At 37.6% G+C, this 21,787-nt stretch overlaps 1 protein-coding gene across 7 annotated transcripts in view; it reads left to right on the top strand.

The window, feature by feature from the left end:
- The window catches only part of kuz (zinc-dependent metalloprotease kuz), a 678,429-nt gene extending 668,349 nt beyond the window's left edge, over nucleotides 1-10,080 (top strand). For 5 of the 7 annotated variants that reach the window (XR_010949517.1, XR_010949515.1, XR_010949516.1 and 2 more), the window contains exon 13: nucleotides 2,811-2,945. Coding sequence is in view for 2 of the 7 variants with exons in the window: in XM_067765619.1 (XP_067621720.1) it covers nucleotides 2,811-2,944 (134 nt within the window). In the remaining 5 variants the exon portion in view is untranslated. Of the gene's footprint in view, nucleotides 1-2,810 lie in introns of all 7 variants that reach the window. The other 2 variants (XM_067765619.1, XM_067765620.1) reach the window with 1 other exon arrangement.
- Nucleotides 10,081-21,787: the final 11,707 nt, after the last annotated feature.

The raw sequence follows: 21,787 nt of genomic DNA, 5'->3' as shown, positions 1-21,787 counted from the left end.
AGAATATGCCTGCGGCAGGTATACCGGTCATAAAAGGTAACCAAAATACCATGGCTATCGAATCCAGGGTGGGGTATTACTCGAAGGAGCGCAATGGGGACGCTGTGTCTAACTTGCGCGACCCTATCACTATAGTTAATAAAAACTGTACCGTGGGAATCCGGAAAAGCCATTCAGCTTTCGATGTAAGAAATATAGCATTCTGCTTGCTTTTATGGAGCTCCAGGGAGTTTAATGATTTTATTTTCCAAACTAATGTTATTTAATTGTATTTATGTTTGTTGTTAATGAATTGTTTTTCAAATAAAATCATTAGACTGAGGAAGACGTGGGAGCGTCGAAACGCGTAGGAGGGAAAAGGAAAATTTAATTTTGCCTTCTAATTTCTCGGCCGTAAAGCTCCATAAAACCAAGCATAAAGAATATATTTGGCCCAACAAGAAAGTTGAAATAAAGCATTCTCTTCGGAATATTGCGGTCTCTTCAACTTTCGAAGCTGGAAATAAAGCATTCTCTTCGGAATATTTCGGTCTCTTCAACTTTCGAAGTTGGAAATAAAGCATTCTCTTCGGAATATTGCGGTCTCTTCAACTTTCGAAGTTGGAAATAATGCATTCTCTTCGGAATATTCCGATCTCTTCAACTTTCGAAGTTGGAAATAAAGCATTCTCTTCGGAATATTGCGGTCTCTTCAACTTTCGAAGTTGCAAACATGAAGCAGGGAATTATTTATACTTAGATTATAATGGTATTGGAGCTCACGGTGGAGTTGCCGTGCAACAGGATACCATTATCCATTAAATGGAAAAGGGTTTAGATAGACCTTGTATATTACCATGGTATATTATCTTGTGATTGTACACGCGCTTACAAGCTAATTTGGTACCAACGCACTGAAGGATTTGACAGGGAGCATGAAGCTTTCTGTTGGGCGGATGATCACGCAATTATACCCGTTGTATGTTTGACATCGTGAAGTTGAACCATACGATGGCAGGTACTCACGTTTAACATTTAATATACGAATTGCACCTTTAGATAGATTTTATTTGGATAACCGAATATTTGAACCTATTTTCACAAAGCTGCAATGAAAGGTTTCAATCCCTTTTCGATTTTTCATAACGATCTTAAAGTTATCGAAATGATCTGGAATAGTCCCGAAATTGCCCCAATTAGTTCCGATAAGATCCTTAAGCAACCTCAAATCGTTGTAATATAGCCCCGCATTCAAAGTGATCGCACAAAAGTGAAATATTTTCTCCATAGTTCCAAAACTAAACGTGCATGACTTTAATCTGATCCTGAGATAAAACCTGACGGTGTATCAGCTTTACTTAAATTGGTTACAGTTCAATCTATACGACCGATAGGGTATAGTTATTACTGTCCTAATTTCATATGTGGCGAGATTTGTCACTTTCTTCAAATTGCTTTTATCTCAATCTGTATAGCTCATATACCAAATATTTTCTATCTGAGTTATTTATAGACAATCCTCAAGAGTGTTATATTCATTGTAAGGTTTTATGTTGTGTAAATAATTAAAACTTCCCTAAAATACGATACAAGACGAATAGGAGACCTTGTGAATTGCCTAAAAGATAAACCGGGCCAACAATTAAAAAAAAATGAAAATGTTTGCACGAGTGCGAGGGCCCCTGCCACCTTTGCAAAAGTGATGGACCTCGACTGGTATGTCCAATATAATCAAAATGATGAAAAATGGCAAAGTACATACAAATATAAATTTGTTTTTTACAACACAGTAGACAAGGTATTTTTCAGAGAACGGACATCGTACCGATCGTTTTCGCATATTTATAGTGCAGCACGTCCGAGTTATTTTTTAGTTGCGCTTAAAACTTAATGCATCACAAGAGGTCTTTGGTCGAGTCGTGATAAATCTATAAGGCTTTCAACTTTGGATTTTTTAAGAAAATTCATCTGTGTAATGACACCTTTCAGAAAAATATCAGGGTTACCTTCTTGTATAAGGGCAGGGCTGTTGTACAATGTAGCCACCTCTTTCTGAATACATATGCATACAGTTTTGTATCAACCACATCAATATGTACAGCTAGAAAAAAATATTACTCGAATTGCTTATGATGCACTTAGGCAACTTTGATATGCATAGAACCATCCACGTCTCGTAAGAATAAAAGTGATTACTTCATATGTTATTATGGCCCTCGACTGGAACCCTTAGTATTCTAAGGTTTTGGGGGACTTCAGAAGGCTCAAAGACTCATTTAGGAAATATAGCGAAGCAGCCCATATTATTTTCCAATAAGCGCAAAACGACGAGTCTTCAAAAACTCCAATGTCTCACTATATCCATCTCGTTAAGTTTTCTACGAAAGATAATTTAGCAGCGTCAAAGCGCTGGACAGTCGCTTAGCAAAAGATCGACCAACTCCACCTATGAAAAATTTTAGCTGCGAAACGTGGTACTGCGTGCCAATCCCATCAGTGCAGCATGGTCCTGGGAGTTGACATAGCGGATTTTGAACCCTTTTCTTTTCTTATTTATACGATATTCCTAGAGGTTCCGAAAGGAGCCCGAAGTAAATGTAGATATTGCCAAATCAAGAAGAGCACAAGTCTGCTGGATATATTTTATTTTACTAACTGCAACGCGTGTATGAATGTGTGTGTAATCTTATTTTATCATTATATAAATTTTCTATTCTTTAACTGCGTAACATACTAATATTTCACTAACGTTTTATAAACTTTTTCAACATGATTTTAATCAAATTCTCTTATTTTATAAAAAAATTGTCTTATTCAACGCACACGCGCAGGCGTCGCTCCGCAACCAGCAAATTATAATCGGCCGCCATCGCTGCAAAATCCTGAGCTATATGCGGATGCTTATACTGCGCTGGGGCGTGGCGCCTATGAAGCGACTGCACGTCCAGCCAATAACAAAGTTTGACAGCGGCAACAGCAATCACAACAGCAACAGCAAATGCTGAAAACGCAAACGCTCAAGAAAAAACAGCAGCAAACAAAATCAACAGCAACAAAAACCACAGAAACAACAACAACAGAACAAAAATCAAATGAACTCAAATTAAATGTAAATGTAATTTTTACGCTAATTATTATTATTTAAAAACAACAAACAAAACTAAAAAAAACAATACAATTACAAAAAAAAAAAAAATAAGGTACATAAATATATAAATATATATTTTTTAAATTAATTGATATACATACAAAATACAAAAAGAAGAAGCATGAAAATAATCAAAAAAGAAATTTAATAAAATACAAAAATATGAATCTAAATTAAATAGTGAAATTGGATATAAGTTTAGATAAGAAAGTGTTTTCGAAGTATGTTAGATTGAATGAAAAAAGGCAATACTAACAAAGCTAAAAAGAATTAAATATGAAATGATAAAAGCAAGAACAAGCATATTTCTAATATTTTGTGCAGAAAATTAAAAGAGAAATTGTAATAGGAATAGAGCTCGAAATAAGATTGGTGACAGTAAGCACTTAGAAGTAAAAACATTGCAAAAGAAAAATTAAAAATGTATAGTTCAAAATGTGGTATTAGCAATATATGATATAATCTGTTAGTCGTGAAAGATGCAAATATGTATGTTGTAGAGCAAAGGCGATTGCCGGATCATTTATGAGGAGAGGGATAGTTGTTTAACATACCCAATTGTCGAAAAAACACGCAAAATATAAATATAAGTAAACATCGACTCAAGGCGAATCCATACAAGGTGATGGCAAAGCTAATTGAATACAATTCGCTGAGCACAAGAATTTCATTGATTTCAATTAAAGCGCCAAATACACGACACGAACATTTCCGCGAACATTCCCGTTATGTCATGTTTCTGCGACCTTTTCTGTCGTGTATGGTGGTGTTTGTCAGTTCGCGCAAATGTTCGCCAAAACCCAAAATATTTTAATTTTTGGCGAACATTTGCGCGAACTGTTCGTGCGTGTATGGCGAAATAGCTCATAATCGTAGTAATTTCTGAACGGAACTGACGTGCGCGGAAAAGTAAAATGGATAATAAAAAATTTTGAGTGAATTTATTGAAATGTATAAATCTTTGCCATAATTGTGGCAAGTAAAAAGCAAAGATTATTGTAATAGAATTAAAAAGAATAATGATTATGCGACTTTAATCGCAGCACAATTGTTGTCCGTATTCATCACTGTCTGAAAGAGAACTAATATTCGGCCAAAAGTTCGTATGTTGTATGGCCAAAGCTGCGAACAAGATTGCGGAATGTTCGCGGAAATGTTCGTGTCGTGTATTTGGCGCTTAACTGAGATGTTGTTGTACCAAGGCGTTGTATCGAAAATACCAAGAAGAAGCAATCAGCTGTTGGAATAACAACACCTGCACCCGAACTCCAACCTTCGCTAACGCTAAAACTCTATTCCAAAAAATATCTAAAACGGTATCAAGGGCGCGGAAAAGTATGCAACGTTTAGTACCTAATAGTCACGAGGAATAACGGCCTAACTCCTATACTTAGGCGGTAACTCTTTATGTCCATATGATACTAAATGTTGCATACTTTTCAGCGCACTTGATACTGTTTTAGATATTTTTGGCGATGGAGTTTTGTCGTTAAAAAAAGTTGGAACTTAAGAGCTGGTACTGAATTTGCTTTGTATTTTATAATAAACACAGAAACAGAGCTCTGCACTTAGCCTATGTATAAAAAAATTTAGATTCAATTTAATTCCAATTGGTTTTTTTATCGATGCAAACAAGAAGCATTTAGTACTTTGTTGATCCTCCTTTTGCCCTCTAACAGCCAGTGCCGCCAGATTGTGGGAAGTTACACTTTTTGAGGGATATTTCACTAGATAAATTAAAAATAGGGAAAAAGGGAGATGTTTTTGTCTTCCATATAAAAAAAAAAATGGATTTTCTTCTCTATGCATGAAAAGCTGATCATAATACAACTAAAACTAAACAGCGCTTCTACTGTGACATGATTCGTTGATTTGCATTCGTACTTGATAAAATATTTATATTTCTGGCAACTCAAGAAACAATTGTCAAATTGGCTAGTCATCCGAATTTTGCACAAATCACAACAGCGTACATTTATTTAGTACCCTAAAAATTTTCCGACTTGCGTGTATTGTAACGCTGATTGTGTAAAAAACAAATACGAATTTTTCACATAGTTTGGAATATTTCATCACATTCAGGAGGAGGAAGAGCATAGTGGCTGGTTAGAATATATACCGGACTATCCATACAAAGCATTTTTTAAGGCGTGCGATGCATCGTTGCAACTCTCACTCAAACACATTTGTTAGCTGGGACTGCCTTTTTTATATCACAAAAGACTTCTCACCTCTCTTAATAATTAATGTAGTATATGTATGCTTCTATTCTACTAATTTAAGTATTACACTCAGCTGATGATATCGCTTCTGTAGCTAAGCAGCTTTTAGATCTCGACGCTTAAAATGCTCATCAAGAACTCGGGCAAACAAATGAACGAGTTAGTCGGTTACATTGTGCCACTTGAGGCAGGGCGCTGCCACAACGTCCAAAAGAAGAAGTAAATACTTTAAACTCTGTGGGAATTTCATAGTTTTTTTTATTAAAGATGTGAGAAATTAGGGAATTATTTTTAGTTTCTATGTGTAAGTTCACATATTTTATCTGGCATCACTGATAACAGCTTCAATTAGTCGGGGCATAGAATCGAAAAAATTTCGCTGTCTCTCCAAATATGGCAGTTTATCATGCGGATTGTACACATTTGCGAAGTTCTCTTATAGCTTTGGATGTGTTTCCATATTTCTTGCTTTAATGTCCTCCAAAAATTTCTATAGGGTTCAATAATAGATTGAAAATTGTATTGCTTCACTGTTTTCGTAGTGCAATTATCGGCATATATTTCATCTCTTTGGCGTTTAACGAGCTCTTTGCATTTAGAGTTCTTCTGTCCTCGAGTGTCGCGGTGTGATCATTCCAACCGGTGTTGTTTCATTTTAGGCGTCTTGAATGCTTATGGTGTACTCTTCCTCATTCCCATAGGCGACGTCTTACTGAGGGAGTAGTAGGTAGCCTAGCCCTTCCTTTAAGGGCAAGCACAATGTTTTTTAGTGTTCATGAAACTGTAAATAGGTTACACTTTTTTGTATATGGCATGTGAGGACTCTTGCAGTTCTCAATGCGATTATTTTAATTTTTTCATTCGTTGCAAACAATTTTTTTTTTCGATTTTTCAATTTAAATTACTATACCACAAAACAATTTTCTTTATTATAACGGTAAAGGTTTACTGCGATGGTTTCGGTTGAGAGCAAAAACATATACCTACTTAGTTACTTAATTAGCGCTTAATAGGTTAAACGGTTATGGCCGTCCAACAAGGCGCGCCAAACGCTCCTTCTCTCTGCCAACCGGCGCCAATTGGTCACACCTAGGGAGTTTAAATCGTTTTCCACCTGGTCCTTCCAACGGGGTGGGGCCGCCCTCTACCTCTGCTTTCATAGGCGGGTTTCGATAGAAACACTTTTTTGGCCGGAGCGTCATCATTCATTCGCATAGCATGGCCTAGCCAGCGTAGCCGCTGCGTTTTAATTCGCTGGACTAGGTTGATGTCTGCGTATAGCTCGTACAGCTCATCGTTAAATCTTCTTCGCTACTCGCCAACGCGTCCATAAATCTTTCGAAGAACTTTTCTCTCGAACACTCCCATAGCCGTTTCAGCTGATGCATGACAACATGCTTCTGCACCATATAGCAGGACGGGAACGATAAGTGATTTGTAGAGTATGATTTTCGTTTGCCGAGAGGGGACTTTACTTTTAAATTGCCTACCTAGTCCAAAGTAGCATTTATTGGCAAGAGTGATTCTTCGCTGGATTTCAGGGCTGATGTTGTTGCTAATGTTGATGCTGGCTCCCAAATAAACGAAGTCTTTTACTATTTCGAAATTATGGCTGCCAAGAGTAGCGTGGTTGCCAAGGCGCATATGCGCTGACTCTTTTCTCGATAACAGCAGGTACTTCGTTTTGTCCTCATTCCATCAAACCCATATTTACCGCTTCTTTTTCGAGTTTGGAGTAAGCAGAACTAACGGCGCGGGTGTTTAGGCCCATGATATAAATCTCATCAGTATTTGCACGCTAGCCAGTAATTGCACGCTTTTATAGAATATTGTTCCAGACCGGTTAAGTTCTGCAGCCAGTATAATTTTCTCCAGCACCAATTAAAAAAACATACATATAAGACAAAAGTTATAATAGAAAAAAAGGAGAATTTGCAAAAGTTTTTGTTGATTCATATTTTATAATCGTAGCTATAAACTGAGTATTGTTATTACGGTGGGGTGATATAAGATCGACAGCCATAATGTCAATTTATTTTATGGCCAATTCAAATGATCGTAAGGTCTTTTATAAGGAGTTTAATGACCATTTAAGGAAGTTCCTTTTGACTTTATGATCATTTCATGCAGAAAGACCATTCAAGGTATTGAGACCAGCTAAAAAAGAAAAGAGTTTTACAGATTAGTTTAGACGCTTACTTCAATATGTTCTTATTTCAAAGATATCCTCACCAGGCCAGCTTTTAACTCGATTTTTTACTGCAATAAAACTAGCTTATTCGAAACTTTTTTCACTTTACGATGTATAAAACACACTTTTTTTTCATTGTGAAAATAAGTGACTATCGCAAAGCGGTCTACTGTCTACTGCGATCGACACGCGTAATAGAGATGTAAATTTTTGCTGTTCACATTAATGGAGCTCAGTGTATTTTCGACATTACCTATGGAGCTACAAGTCTTTCGAAATTCAACGTTTGTAGATAAAGGGCTTATTAAATGACTCACCATTTTAAACTCAGCCTAAAGTCACAATAAGGGTAATATTTTACATTTTGGAGGAAAATGTCACAAAGACTATGCCATTTAACAGTAACTACATGTATTTTAGGTAGGAAACCCATGTGTTACTTGTCAATCAGAAAACCCTACCACTTCATCTTATTCGACTAACAGTTAAGGATAGATTTTGTCTATGCCATATCTCGCAACTATTAAACTTAACTTAATTGATAAATTTGAATTGGAAATGCAATAACAGTCAGTGGGTATGGACTAATTATGTATAAATTTAAAAAATTAGCTGACAAATTCAGTATTGAAGATTCATAAGAATAAAACAATGTAACAAGTTCCATTATTTTATCCATCATTTTTTATATCGTGTTTAGTAAATACTCAATAATTTGATAATAATTTCTGTTAGATCAATTATTGGACCTTTTTTTATATCGTTTCTAAATTTCTTCTGCTTACTTAAAAAAAAAAAAACTAAGCGAGCAGGCAAAATTTAGAAATTATAGAAAAAAAGGCCCAATTGAAAGATGAAAAGTATGTATGTACGTATGTAAAAGTTATAGACCATCACAGTAAAATAGAATGGATTCATTACATTTGAATAAAAAATTTACACAAAGGAGCAGGAAGGAAAGAAGGTTCAAAATTTTTTGAAATTAAACAGATAATTTTTAAAAATTTTTATTGCACTTTTAAATTGATTTTATTTAGGAAAATTAAAAAGGAGAATGCACTGATTCGAAAACAATTACTATATATACTTATAATGGATTCAGTACTCTTATTCCCGCAGATTATGACTAAATTTTTTAAAGACACGAGTTTTTTAGTATTCGTATATTTATTAATTGACTAATTTTTATATAGTAAAAATTTAAGTAACGTGCACGTACAATTTTCGCTTAACATACTTGTATTGTAGTCCAGCATGCCCGAGTTCCTTTTTATTTGCACTTAAAATTTGAGAGAATACCGGCGATATTTCAGCGCATTGTGTTGGAAGAGTTACAACTTCATTCTCCCATGAGATATTTCTCTTTGATATTTACTAATAATACTTGTTCTTCGGCGAACTACCATTACTCCTTCCGTACGTTTGTTTAACTAGAAATAAAAATGCTGCGTAAATGTTTAGCAACATGTTGCATCAACACGTGGAAACTTTATGATGACTGAGCAAAGAATGTGAAAAAGTGGTAGAAGAAATAAAGGTTTTTCAGAGTGTTCATATAAAATGCTGCTAATTTTTTAAGGGCCACTATATCCTTGCGCAACAAAGTTACTCTTCTGGATTCTGTACAAGGAATTATATGACCTGATAACACAGTGTTACAAAAAAGACAAAAGCGAAAACACCTGGGCAGTGATGCCATTTTTCTTGTAGACCTTGAAAAACTAAGAATGATATTCGATTTTCCCTGGACCTTTCCAATAAGGTATGTATTAACTAGGAACACAACGCAGCAGTGGAAATTTTTCCAATGAAGCAACTTTCATTGTTCACGTCTTTTCAGGTTTTTTTTTAACTTTGGTGTTATCTTTATGCACTAATTCATAGGTGGAGTGTACCAACCCTGACTTGCATCAGACCTGGAAATCAATTATCAGTTCAATAAGCATTAATTTTTTTTTAATATGTTGAAAACTGACTGATCTTTTGAAATCCTCAGGAAAACAAACTTTGAAAAAATTATAAAATTGTAAAGGTTTACTTGGCATTTGTTGTCTAGTGTCTAATATGACTGTAACTTATGGAGCTCTGAACCGATTTTAAACCTTTTACCAGTTTGGATATGTCATATATGTATGTATGTAATACTCCTATATTGCTAATAGAAAATGCTCGCAATGTGTTTTGAATTCGAAATCAAAACAAGACACCTTATAAAATTTTTGTGATTGTAGCAGCATAAGTGTGACAAGAAAAAGTTCAAATTTAGGTACATTCGATTATTGAATACAAAAACGAAAACGTTTAAACAGCAATATATTGGCACTCTGATGTTTGGGAATGTACCTAGCCTTTTGTAGCAATATAGGAGTATTATATATATGGGATATGCAAAACTTCATTCCGTAAAATGACATACACACTTTTTAAAATATATGTGGATTTGTGTGTATTAACCGAACAAACCAAATTTTTTTGTTAAATTTGTTCAAAAAAAAAAAAAAAAAATCTGTGAGATCTACTTCCAGAAAATTTCATGATTACTCGTTGTAAAATTGTTGCTGTATTGTTAGAAAAAAAAACATATCTTCCTCCTCTTGTAGCGATAATGAGAATCCCCAAAGGTTTTCGGAGAGTTTTATCGAAATTGATGGTCCTTTTGCGGTATACAGATCCTGTGCGTTACTGAAAATAGCACCATTAAGATCAGGGCTGTTCAGAAATTTTTATATTGAAGTGCAAATCAATACATGTACAAAAGTATGTGTACACTGAAACTTTTTTAAATAAAAAAAAAAGAAAATATATGTTTAAAGAATTTTGATGGTCCCTTTAATAAATGAATACAATATTTTTGAAAAAATATTTGTTTTCAATTTGTTAGTGTAAATTTGCATATCATACCGAAGTGCTTTGGCTTGATATGGCAGTGATTTTTCTTTGCACTTTCATATGAAATTCAGACCCTTTTGTATGAATCGAATTTATATGTGAGGGCATAAGGGAGTGCTATAAAAATTTCTTTTTTTTTTATTCAAAGTGTTAATTTATATCTGTGCCTATTTTTCAGGACAAAACAAAAACAAAAGTGCTACAAGTGTATATGGGTTGAACAGCTCTGATTCAGATACTAGCCCGCTCATCTCGGGAATGATTTGATATAACCACATTGAACCTTCTATGTTAACCAACCGTCTACTTCAGTGAGAAACTTTGGGTCGTCAGAGCCTCGCCTGCTAAGTGCACAGGTGAGGTAGACAATTTTATTAAAAAAGGCAGCTAGAAATCTCTTACAAGGGTTACGCTGCAAAATTCCTTGAATCTCCAAATTCATATGTCATCTTTAACACTAACTGTACTTAGCTTTATTTAAATTTTAATTAAAAAGTAGACAATTTTTCTGAACAATTTGGTTTTATATAAATTTTAATAAAATGAAGAAATTTTTTTAAGCGTGTGTACCTATTCTACCTTGATTTCCTTCCTTTCTATTCTTCTTTGGGTTCATTATTAAAGCATTCATAAAATGCATTTGCCTGAAATGTATTCAAATAAAATTTTAAATATACAAACTTAGGACTAAATAATAAGTAAATATATGACCTACATATATACATTTTTGTTGAAGTTTGCTTTGTAAATCGTAAATGCCTCATTATTTTAAATAAATAAGCTTAGTATAAATTAGTTTTCATATGCACATAGATACATACATATACATATATAGATTTGCGTACACACATTGCTACAAAGATGAATATTTTTAAAAAGCATTATAAAAGTCATAAAACAAAAAAGCATTGTTTTCTCTATATGGTAATTTTTCTTTATTATTATTATTATAAATCTAAAAATGTATGTATGTAAGTAGTTTAGGTAATAAACAAATACAAATAAAACTATAAATATTACAGCTGCATATTAATATGTATGTATGCAGATATGAAGTTAAAAGCATACCTTATAAACTCACATTGTTAGTTGACTTTTATAAATTAAAATAAGCAATTTATTTGTATGTATTTTTTTAATGTAAAATGTGCTGTTTAGAAATAAAAACAAAAACTGTGAAATTTCTACATTTCGCTCAATTTTAAGCAAACAATGTTTTTGTTATTTACATATATACATCTATGATTGATAACAATTTGGTATGTATAATAAAATTTAATATTTCCTACAAAATGTATGCGTCCACTTAAATAAAGTTTTTGCAATTATTGCAACTTAAATATTATCCTTCCCTTAAACCAAGGAAGTTCTATCAAGATTGTCGGAATTCGGTGCCATCAAGCGTAGTCTGGGGCATGATGCAATAACACTGACAGGCGAATCCAGTAGAACAACAGAAAATGGTATAGCTCCGTCACATAAGCCGTTTTTTATATATTGTCACGGATATTAGCATCCCTAAGCTATACCATCACTAAGGCGATGCTAAGCGATGTTCACGTCAATAATCAAATCATGTATACACATATATAAGGCAGCCGAGAGATGTCACACACAGATGCATTTACTTATACGCCCATGTGTGTGCGAGAGACTGTAAACTACAAACTCACATACATCTGAGAGACGCTGAAAAGTAGAAAATTTTAAACAAGTAGAAACTATATGAGAACTATAAACACTCGAAATAGTTGATAAGTTCTGGAAATAGAAGAGCCTAGATGTATGCAGCGTAAACTATAAAAGCGGCACAAGCGAGTAAAATGTAATTCAGTTTGATTTGAGATTTGGATTAAGCGCTATCTAGCGAGCTATAGCAGTATTATTTTGAATAGTAGAGCTTCATTTGAGCTGTCAATCAGTTTGGTTATTAAGTCAGCGAGTAGCAAAGTATAAGTGTTATTGTGAAGTACTTTAATAAAGGCCATTTTTCCATTATTCAATATTGGAGTTATTTATTCAACAGTTTAGTGATTCGAACGTAGCAGAGGATTGCAAATAAGAGGATTTGCAAGCAAATTCGTTACAACTGGTGTCAGAAAAGGAATTGTTGAATAAATTCTAGAGGACAACAAGGACATGGCAAAGTTAAGTGAATTGAAGATCCCGCAACTGAAGAAGGAGTTGGAGAGCCGTGGATTGAATACAAGCGGCGTTAAACTCGAACTTCAGGCACGGCTACGAGAAGCAATGGAAGCAGAAGGAATTGATGTGGAAGAGCATGTCTTTCATCTTGATGGCGAGGAGACAACAAAAATTGAAGAGAAAAATGAAACACCGCAGACAATGGCGAACACAGACCTGAACATGATATTGGCTGCAATATCGGCACAAATGTCCGAAATGTCATCACAAATATCCACAAATATGTCATCACAGCTGGAAGAACAAAAGACATATATGGCAACCCAACTGAAAGAACAAGAGACACGCATAACAGTACAACTAGAAGCACAAGAGGCGCGTATATCATCAAAACTCGAAGCGCGCATGGACGAAAAAATAATGCAGTTTGAAGAAAAATTCGAGGCAGAGGTGGATGCGTTGAGAGGTCGTATACAGGAATTGCAACTTAATCGGCCGGCTGCTTCAGCGAGTAATACAAAGGTAAAAACTCCATCTTTTGACGGTTCTGTTCCTTTCCAGGTCTTCAAGCTTCAGTTTGAGAAGACCGCAGCAGTGAACAACTGGAATGCGGAAGATAAAGTTGCTGCACTGTTCATGGCGTTGAAAGGGCCTGCAGCTGAGATTTTACAAACCATTCCAGAGGGCGAACGGAACTGTTATGAAGCATTGATGGGCGCTCTAGAGAGACGATACGGAACTGAGCATAGGAGACAGATATACCAAATGGAGTTGCTGAACCGCTTCCAGAAGCCTGGTGAAACATTGCAAGAGTTTGCGTCGAATATTGAAAGGCTAGCACATTTAGCGAATGCGGACGCACCCGTGGAATACACTGAAAGGGTAAAAATCCAGAGCTTCATATATGGCATACGAGATGTGGAAACGAAGCGGGCTACATACGCAAACCCAAAGCCAACATTCGCAGAAACGGTGTCACAAGCTCTGATTCAGGAAACAGCGTCGCTTCTGTGTAAGCCAGTTTTCAAAGCACGCCGTGTGGAAGTAGAAAGGCCAGAGTGGGTAGACGCAATATTGGAGGCGCTGAAAGGATCGCAAAAGCGGAGTGAAAAAGTTATCAAATGCTTCAAATGCGGGAAGTCCGGTCACATTGCACGTCATTGCGATCTTGGTCCTAATAGTTCCAACAATGTGGGTGGCCGTAAACGCAAAGCTGGAGGAGATGAGCAAGAGCGAGTAAGAGATAAAGAACGAAAACTTGCCCCAGCTATTGAATGTCCTGTGATATCTGTGTCGCAAATTGGAAGGAAATCAAGCAGTCTTACCGTCAGAGGGAATGCGGATGGCAAGGAGCGTGTACTGACTGTAGATACGGGCGCATCTCATTCCTTGATTCGATCTGATTTGGTCTACAAGAGAGTAAAGTCATTACTTGGAGCGAGGTTGCGTACGGTCACAGGCGAATATAACCAAGTCCAGGGAGAAGTAATATGTGAAGTATTGATTGGGAAGGTCATGGTCCTACACAAATTTGTTGTGGCGGAGATTGTTGATGAAGTTATATTGGGAGTGGATTTCTTGGTTGACCATGACATCAAGATCGATATGCAGAGAAGGGTGATGCGTTATGAGAACCAAGATGTGCCACTTAACTTTAGTTTGGAAAAAGGGTTCAGCAGTAATCGGGTACTGGTGGAGAATACTCAACGAAGGCCACGAAATTCAAAGGTAAAGGTTGATAGATCGAATGGGCCAAATAAATCAAAATCAAAAGTACCTGCGAGAGAAACACTGGCATTGAAAAGCCCTAACGGACGTACTAAAACCAAGAAAGAATGCAATGGTGGTTTCAAGCCAAGGCACACTACTGTTGTGAAGCGTCGGAACGATACTGATTATGCAAAGGAAATCCGTCCAGCGCAAACTCTGCGAAGTAATTCTTCATTGGCCAAGAAACAGATTGCGAGGGAACGATCCAGAATAATGAGTAGTAAGATGGAACACAGGTACGACAGGGAAAATAATTCGGAAGGTTTCCGGAATGGAGATTTGGTACTGTTATACAACCCTCACCGGCGGAAAGGTGTTCCATCCAAGTTTCGATGCAGTTGGGAAGGCCCGTACAAGGTTGTGAAGAAGATCAGTGATACCATCTACCGCATACAAAGCATTGAGAAACCGCGGAGTAGAAGAGTGGTACATTTGGCGATGCTAGCAGCGTTTAGATCGAGAGATTTGTCTGATCGGGACGATCAGACTTAGGTGGAGGGCAGTGTCACGGATATTAGCATCCCTAAGCTATACCATCACTAAGGCGATGCTAAGCGATGTTCACGTCAATAATCAAATCATGTATACACATATATAAGGCAGCCGAGAGATGTCACACACAGATGCATTTACTTATACGCCTATGTGTGTGCGAGAGACTGTAAACTACAAACTCACATACATCTGAGAGACGCTGAAAAGTAGAAAATTTTAAACAAGTAGAAACTATATGAGAACTATAAACACTCGAAATAGTTGGTAAGTTCTGGAAATAGAAGAGCCTAGATGTATGCAGCGTAAACTATAAAAGCGGCACAAGCGAGTAAAATGTAATTCAGTTTGATTTGAGATTTGGATTAAGCGCTATCTAGCGAGCTATAGCAGTATTATTTTGAATAGTAGAGCTTCATTTGAGCTGTCAATCAGTTTGGTTATTAAGTCAGCGAGTAGCAAAGTATAAGTGTTATTGTGAAGTACTTTAATAAAGGCCATTTTTCCATTATTCAATATTGGAGTTATTTATTCAACAGTTTAGTGATTCGAACGTAGCAGAGGATTGCAAATAAGAGGATTTGCAAGCAAATTCGTTACAATATATATGAGTCATGATGGTTTGTTTGCACGTATTTTATGGAGAAAGACAGCTCGAGCGACACTGGCGCCATCTGATTGAAAAAGTAGCCAACTCTCAAATTTTGTTGCAAACAAATCATAAGAAGAAGCATTTGACATTTGCTATGGCTAAGGGGTGCTGACACACTTTTCAAGTGAACTTATTTTTCCCACTCGGTAACTTTTGTAACATTTTTCGCAATTGAAAATGCAATATAACAAATGAATACGACACAAAATATGTTAACGAGTGTTTTTTTTTTGTATAGGGAGAATGTTTAGAACAGTGCTTCGCAAAATTTTGTTTGTGAATGCGCAAAGCGAAATAAACTTCAATTGCCAAGTCTGAAGTTCCTTCATATTTATAAACGCAACATCTTGCTTGATTGTTGGATGGAATGCATACGATTGTGTTAAACGAATCTATATGAACAATTTCATTGTTCCGCGGCCTTTTGGTTGAACTGGCTGGTCCGTGAAGACCTCACATAGTCTGTATGAGTTCCTAGTTTTACCTGAAATTTGCTCAACGACGAAACTGGAAACCCTATCAAAAACCAGGATCTATGTTATAAAATATCTCCGCCCTCTTGGCAAATACAAGAAGTTTTCTAGAACCTATGCTACTTCTAGATAGCTGTTCCACTCGTAATAGCTGAAGTCTTAGACTTGCGAGAGCAGGGCACGAGAACAGAACAAAACGTGCTCGATTGTTTTATCCTCCAACTCGCTTTTTTTAACACAAAACGTTTGAGAAAGACGCAGAAGGGGGAAAATAACAAGGAAGAAGAGGGTAATTTAGGCCCCCCCAGTGGGTTAGGGGAGCAGAATATACCCGCGGTAGGTATGCCTGTGGTAAGAGGCGACTAAAATACCAGATTCAAGGGGCTGTGTAGCGCAACCCTTCAGGTTACCAGCGCAATATATATGTAGCTTCTCCAAACCCAATTGTCAACCTCACCTATCCGCGGCGAATCCTGTTTCACTAACAGACGAGGCTCTGGCGACCCCAACCACCTCATGGAACCTGGGGGTGGAGTGGGAGGGAATGGCCTGAAGGTGTAATGTGGCCACATAAATCGTTCCCGAGATGGTCGGGCTAGCACCTTAATGGTGCTATGGTACCGGAGCGTACCGGATCTGTGTCCGGCAAAGGACCATCACATCGATAACACTCCCCAAAGACTTCGGGGAACAACGTTATCGCTACAACAACAACAACAACAGGGTAATTTAGGGGGTTATGTAGCGCAGCCCCTGCAAATAATTTATTCATTTATCAAGAAGGTGGTTGTTTTACCTAGTCATAACAAATCCTCCCCGAGACTTTCGGGTTAGTATCTTCTCGGAGAAGCTTTTCATAACAGAAATACACTCGGAGCGCTTGCCAAATCATTCTTTTAAATGTGTCTACAAATAATGAGACTACAAATTAATATTAATTTTTAAAATATAGTTAATGGAGAAAATATGAGCAGCCAGTTAAGCAAACATTTTAAAATATTTAAATAATCAGGGCTGTCATGGAATCCAATTGTTGTCGAAATCGGATTTAAAAACGACAAAAAAATTGGGTGTCATGAAATCCAAAGTTATGTTCGAATTGGAATTAGTGACGGTTTTAGGTGTCACAGAATCCGATAATATCGATTTTGCTATCGGAAACAAACCAATCAGCTAAATGCCGTCAAAAGGTTTTGATCCCAGGACCACGAATCCGAAAGCGGAAATTTTATTTCTGTCAACAGATATTTCCAAAAAACTGAAAAATGGCCCCGGAGCGCTCCGAAACCAGGGGTGGGATCCATAGTATTTTTGCGCCGAACACCTTTCTGCATTGGCGGCCTTCGCCCGCGCTTATAAAAATTTACCCTGGGTGGGTCCAACACCGGTTTGGAGACCAAAACTATATCCGCGCAAAACACTTTTACCCACAGTTTTTCTTGTGGGTACCACAAAATCAAAAGAATTACAACAACCACATGAACATTTTCAAATTTTGTTTGCAAATATCTCCGAAGCGAAATAAAATTTTGAATTTCCCCTTTCGGATTCGTGATCCTGGGTCCGAAGCGCGTATTTGACACCTCTTCCGATTTTTTTGGGAAGAGTTTTAGCAGTTGTGTGCTAAAGTAAAGAATTACCATATTTTTATTCTTAATAGGGGAAAGCATAAAAATTCAATGCAAAACTGTATTTTGATTAAATTTATGGAGAAACGTCCAGATATTGCGAAGGGCTTCACGAAGCACATCATCTAAAATCGTTGACACTGTGCTTCTACTAGAGATATACGCCGCCGATAAACGCCACCGCCGCCGCCGATTTTGGTCGTTTTTCGCACGCCGCCGAATGTCAAAAATATCGGCGTGGCGGCGCGGCGTCCGGCGCGTTACTATATTTTCTACTCGTTTAAGACTGTTTAGGCCATTTATTGTTCATGTCGAAAATTGGTCGGATATGGTCGAAAGTGGTATCAACGGGTGCGCATCACTGCCAGTTATAAGAAACTAATTGCGAAATTTAACTCTTTATAACTATTCAAAAGGTATTTGAAAAAACAGGCGCTTTCGATGTCAGCTTAACACGGATTTTGCATCACCCAATTCAGCAAGTTATTAACACAAAATACTAAAAGAAAAGTTATATAATAAATTTATATGCTCACTTTGCATTTTTGAAAAAATTAATAATGAACAATTAATTAAAATAAAATGACCCAAGGCGGACATGTTTTTAAATTGTCCTCAAGAATAAGCGAAATCATTGATGCAAAATCCTTTAGTAGGTTCTAGGGAAATAAACACTCCTTTGAAATGATTCTTACCTCACACTTAAGTTGAGGATATATGTACGTATGAGAGAGGTTTGAAAAATCACTTGGGCTTTCACTCAAACATCTGTTGTTTATTTACGAAACTATACAATAGCGTCTGAAATGTTAATCTTGATTTTCACACTTTATCCTTCAACACCCAAGTCTCGCGGTTTGACATTTCCTAAAGTTGGCGGCCCTATCCAAAACTAACCCCTTGGAGTGAATCACATTGATTATAGCCTATCAACCAAGTCTAAATATCACCTACACGTTACGGCTCCTTTTACACTTGTGAATACGTAGGCACATATATCTACCAGGTGAAGCTTTGTCCTTCGCAAGAACACTCAAAGTGGTGAAGCAAAAGCTTTCCCAAGACTGTGGAACTAATGACCGTGTGTGATACTACCCTAACGTAGTGGACAGTCGAACTTGTCTGAAAACTGAAGCTACACGGTCATCCATAATGAGCTCCTATATCGTAAGGCCCGAAAACAGTAGTTAACAACTTTCAACTTAAAATCCGTCGACTTTCATTCTAAATTTGATTTAACGAAGACCATTGAAATCAATGTTGTGAACACAAACGTGTGCAATCTTTGGTATACATTTTAAAAATTTTATCCAGGGTCCTTGTAAAATTTTAATTGTGTAGATGCGCCGAGGATTATACGGATTTCCACCCATGACGCAATGACATCTATTTAGACTGCTTATGATTTCGAGGGCGGCATCTTTGGCCGAATAGTTACTCCCTAACGTTTCAAGGTGTAGCTCGGCAGCATAGCGCGACAAAAGCATCCGTTGGAGTCTTCGGAGCTACACCTAGAGCTTCTAGGAAAGTGACGTCGACGAAGGTATGAGTTCGAAGTCGCAGTCCTATAGCTTCTGTACTGGCATATGGTGTGAGGCTCAGGAGGCGTGGTAGCGACTGGTGGTAGGGATTCCTACTGCTCGCACATCGGAAATTTTAGCTCTTAAAAACAGCCGAAAAAACTGGAGGCGCCCTGTGCCACGATAGTCATGAGTATTAATAGATCATTCATAGCAACCCTAAGTCGCCTTTAAGCGTGACCGCCAAGGAGCGACAAATTATTTAAAGAAATTGTGTTCGCGACGATTGTTAGGAGTTAACCCTAGGTGAAACCACGCTTTGCACGAGATATACAGGCAAAAGTGTCACTATTTTATGTATCTCTATTTCTTTTCAGCAGACGCAGCAGTACCAATTTCAAAGACCGGGGTTAGGTTCGAAGCCTATCTGGAGCATGCGAACGAAGGACAATCCCTTCGCCAGGAGCTACTCCTGAAAATGTTTGAACGGTCTGCGAGATTTTGATGCAAAAACCCCGGATCTTTCCGAAATGGCCAACACGTTGATTTCCTTAAATACATATAAACAAAACCTTTCCTGGATATTATTTTTTTAAATAGAAAAATCAAGCTTTTAAAGTAAGAACACCGGCGTACGCCGGCGCCGCCGATAAAGTGATCGGCGTAAACCTCTAGCACCTCCACTGCTAGAATCCTTACCAACTGATCTTTGATGTTGTTGTTGTTGTTGTTGTTGTTGTAGCAATGCTCGCCCCACCTAATAGCCGCGACCGATCACAAATTGTCATCAATATCCTCTAACGGGAGTCCAAGGAAATTTGCCGTTTCAACAGGGGTGGACCATAAGGAAAGGGGTGTTAGAGGCGTTGGTTCCACATTACAATTAAAGAGATGGTTGGTGTCATGTGGGGACACATTGCAAGCGGGGCATACATTTTGTATGTCGGGGTTGATTCTGGATAGGTAAGAGTTTAACCTGTTACAGTATCCAGAACGAAGTTGAGCAAGAGTGACACGCGTTTCCCTGGGGAGTATGCGTTCCTCTTCCGCGAGTTCTGGATATTTTTCTTCAAGTACTGGATTCACCGGGCAATTCCCGACATAAAGGTACGACGCCTGTCTATGGAGTTCACCAAGGACCTGCTTGTGTTTTTTCGCTTCATACGGCTGGGTTCTCAGGTGCCGTATTTCCTCAAAATGCTTACGGAGATGACTCCTTAGGCCCCTAGGCGGTGCTGGTTCGTCAATCAGATGTCTGTTGGGATGCCCAGGTTTCTGGGTATTCAACAGAAACTGTTTGGTCAGCATCTCATTTCTCTCCCTGATGGGGAGTATTCTCGCCTCATTATGCAGATGGTGTTCTGGGGACTTAAGAAGACAGCCCGTGGCGATTCTGAGAGCAGTATTTTGGCAGGCCTGTAGTTTCGTCCAGTGGGTAGTTTTTAGGCTTGGCGACCATATGGGTGACGCGTAGCACGTAATCGGCTGGCTAATTGCTTTGTATGTGGTCATGAGCGTTTCTTTATCTTTTCCCCAGGTACTGCCAGCAAGGGATTTGAGGATTTTATTACGGCTCTGAATTCTCGGAACAATTGCGGTTGCGTGCGCACCAAAATGTAGATCCTGATCAAACGTCGCACCCAAGATTTTGGGGTGTAGGACAGTCGGTAGCTGATCTTTGATAGGATCCTTCAGCTAAAAATCGTAACGTAGCACGTACATAGCTGCTAGTTGCAGCACTGGCAGAACTTTCGAGTGAGTTAAGCGTCCTTCAATGGTGTCGAACACCATTCGGAAAGCCTCTATAAATATTTAGAAACCCACATTAAGAAATAGTTTTTTTACGCTGTCTCTGGCAACTCAAATGGATTGCCGCGACCTCTCACAATTTGCCTCTTGACCTTCTCGCATCTTTCTTCTTCCAATAACATAAATGTTACAACTGCTGATGCCATTTTAATGTCAATAAATGTGTTTATTTCTATTTATATGCACAAAACAATTATTTTATAAAACTTTGCAAAAAAATTTACATCAAAATTTCCGGTGCACCAATAACACTGCAAAACAGCTGACTCGAACATCGCTTTTATTTACATTCGAAAAGAGCAAAACCAATTCGGTTTTATGACACCAATTTAAATCAATATTTGTTTGTAATTCCGACAAAACGCAAAACCGACTTGGATTCCATGACAGCCCTGAATGCTATGTACCAGTCGTCTTCAAAAATGTTGTTGTTGTAGCAGTGCTTCGCCCCACCCAATAGACGCGACCGATCACAAATTGTCATCAATATCCTCTAACGGCAGTCCAAAGAAACTTGCTGTTTCAACAGGGGTGGGCCATAATGTGAGGGATGTTAGAGGCATTAGTTCCACATTACAATTAAAGAGGTGGTTGGGGTCATGTGGGGATACATTGCAAACAGGGCATACATTTTGTATGTCGGGGTTGATTCTGGATAAGTAAGGGTTTAACCTGTTACAGTATCCAGATCGAAGTTGAGCTACAGTGACTCGCGTTTCCCTGGGGAGCGTGCGTTCCTCTCCCGCAAGTTTTGCGTACTGTTCTTTGAGTACTGGATTCACCGAACAATTCCTGGCATAAAGGTCCGACGCCTATTTGTGGAGTTCACCAAGGACTTGCTTGTGTTATTTTGCTTCATACAGCTGAGT

Source organism: Eurosta solidaginis, chromosome 2 (assembly GCF_040869045.1).
Source record: "Eurosta solidaginis isolate ZX-2024a chromosome 2, ASM4086904v1, whole genome shotgun sequence".
Lineage (NCBI taxonomy): Eukaryota > Metazoa > Arthropoda > Insecta > Diptera > Tephritidae > Eurosta > Eurosta solidaginis.
This window is presented reverse-complemented; position numbering and strand designations above follow the sequence as displayed.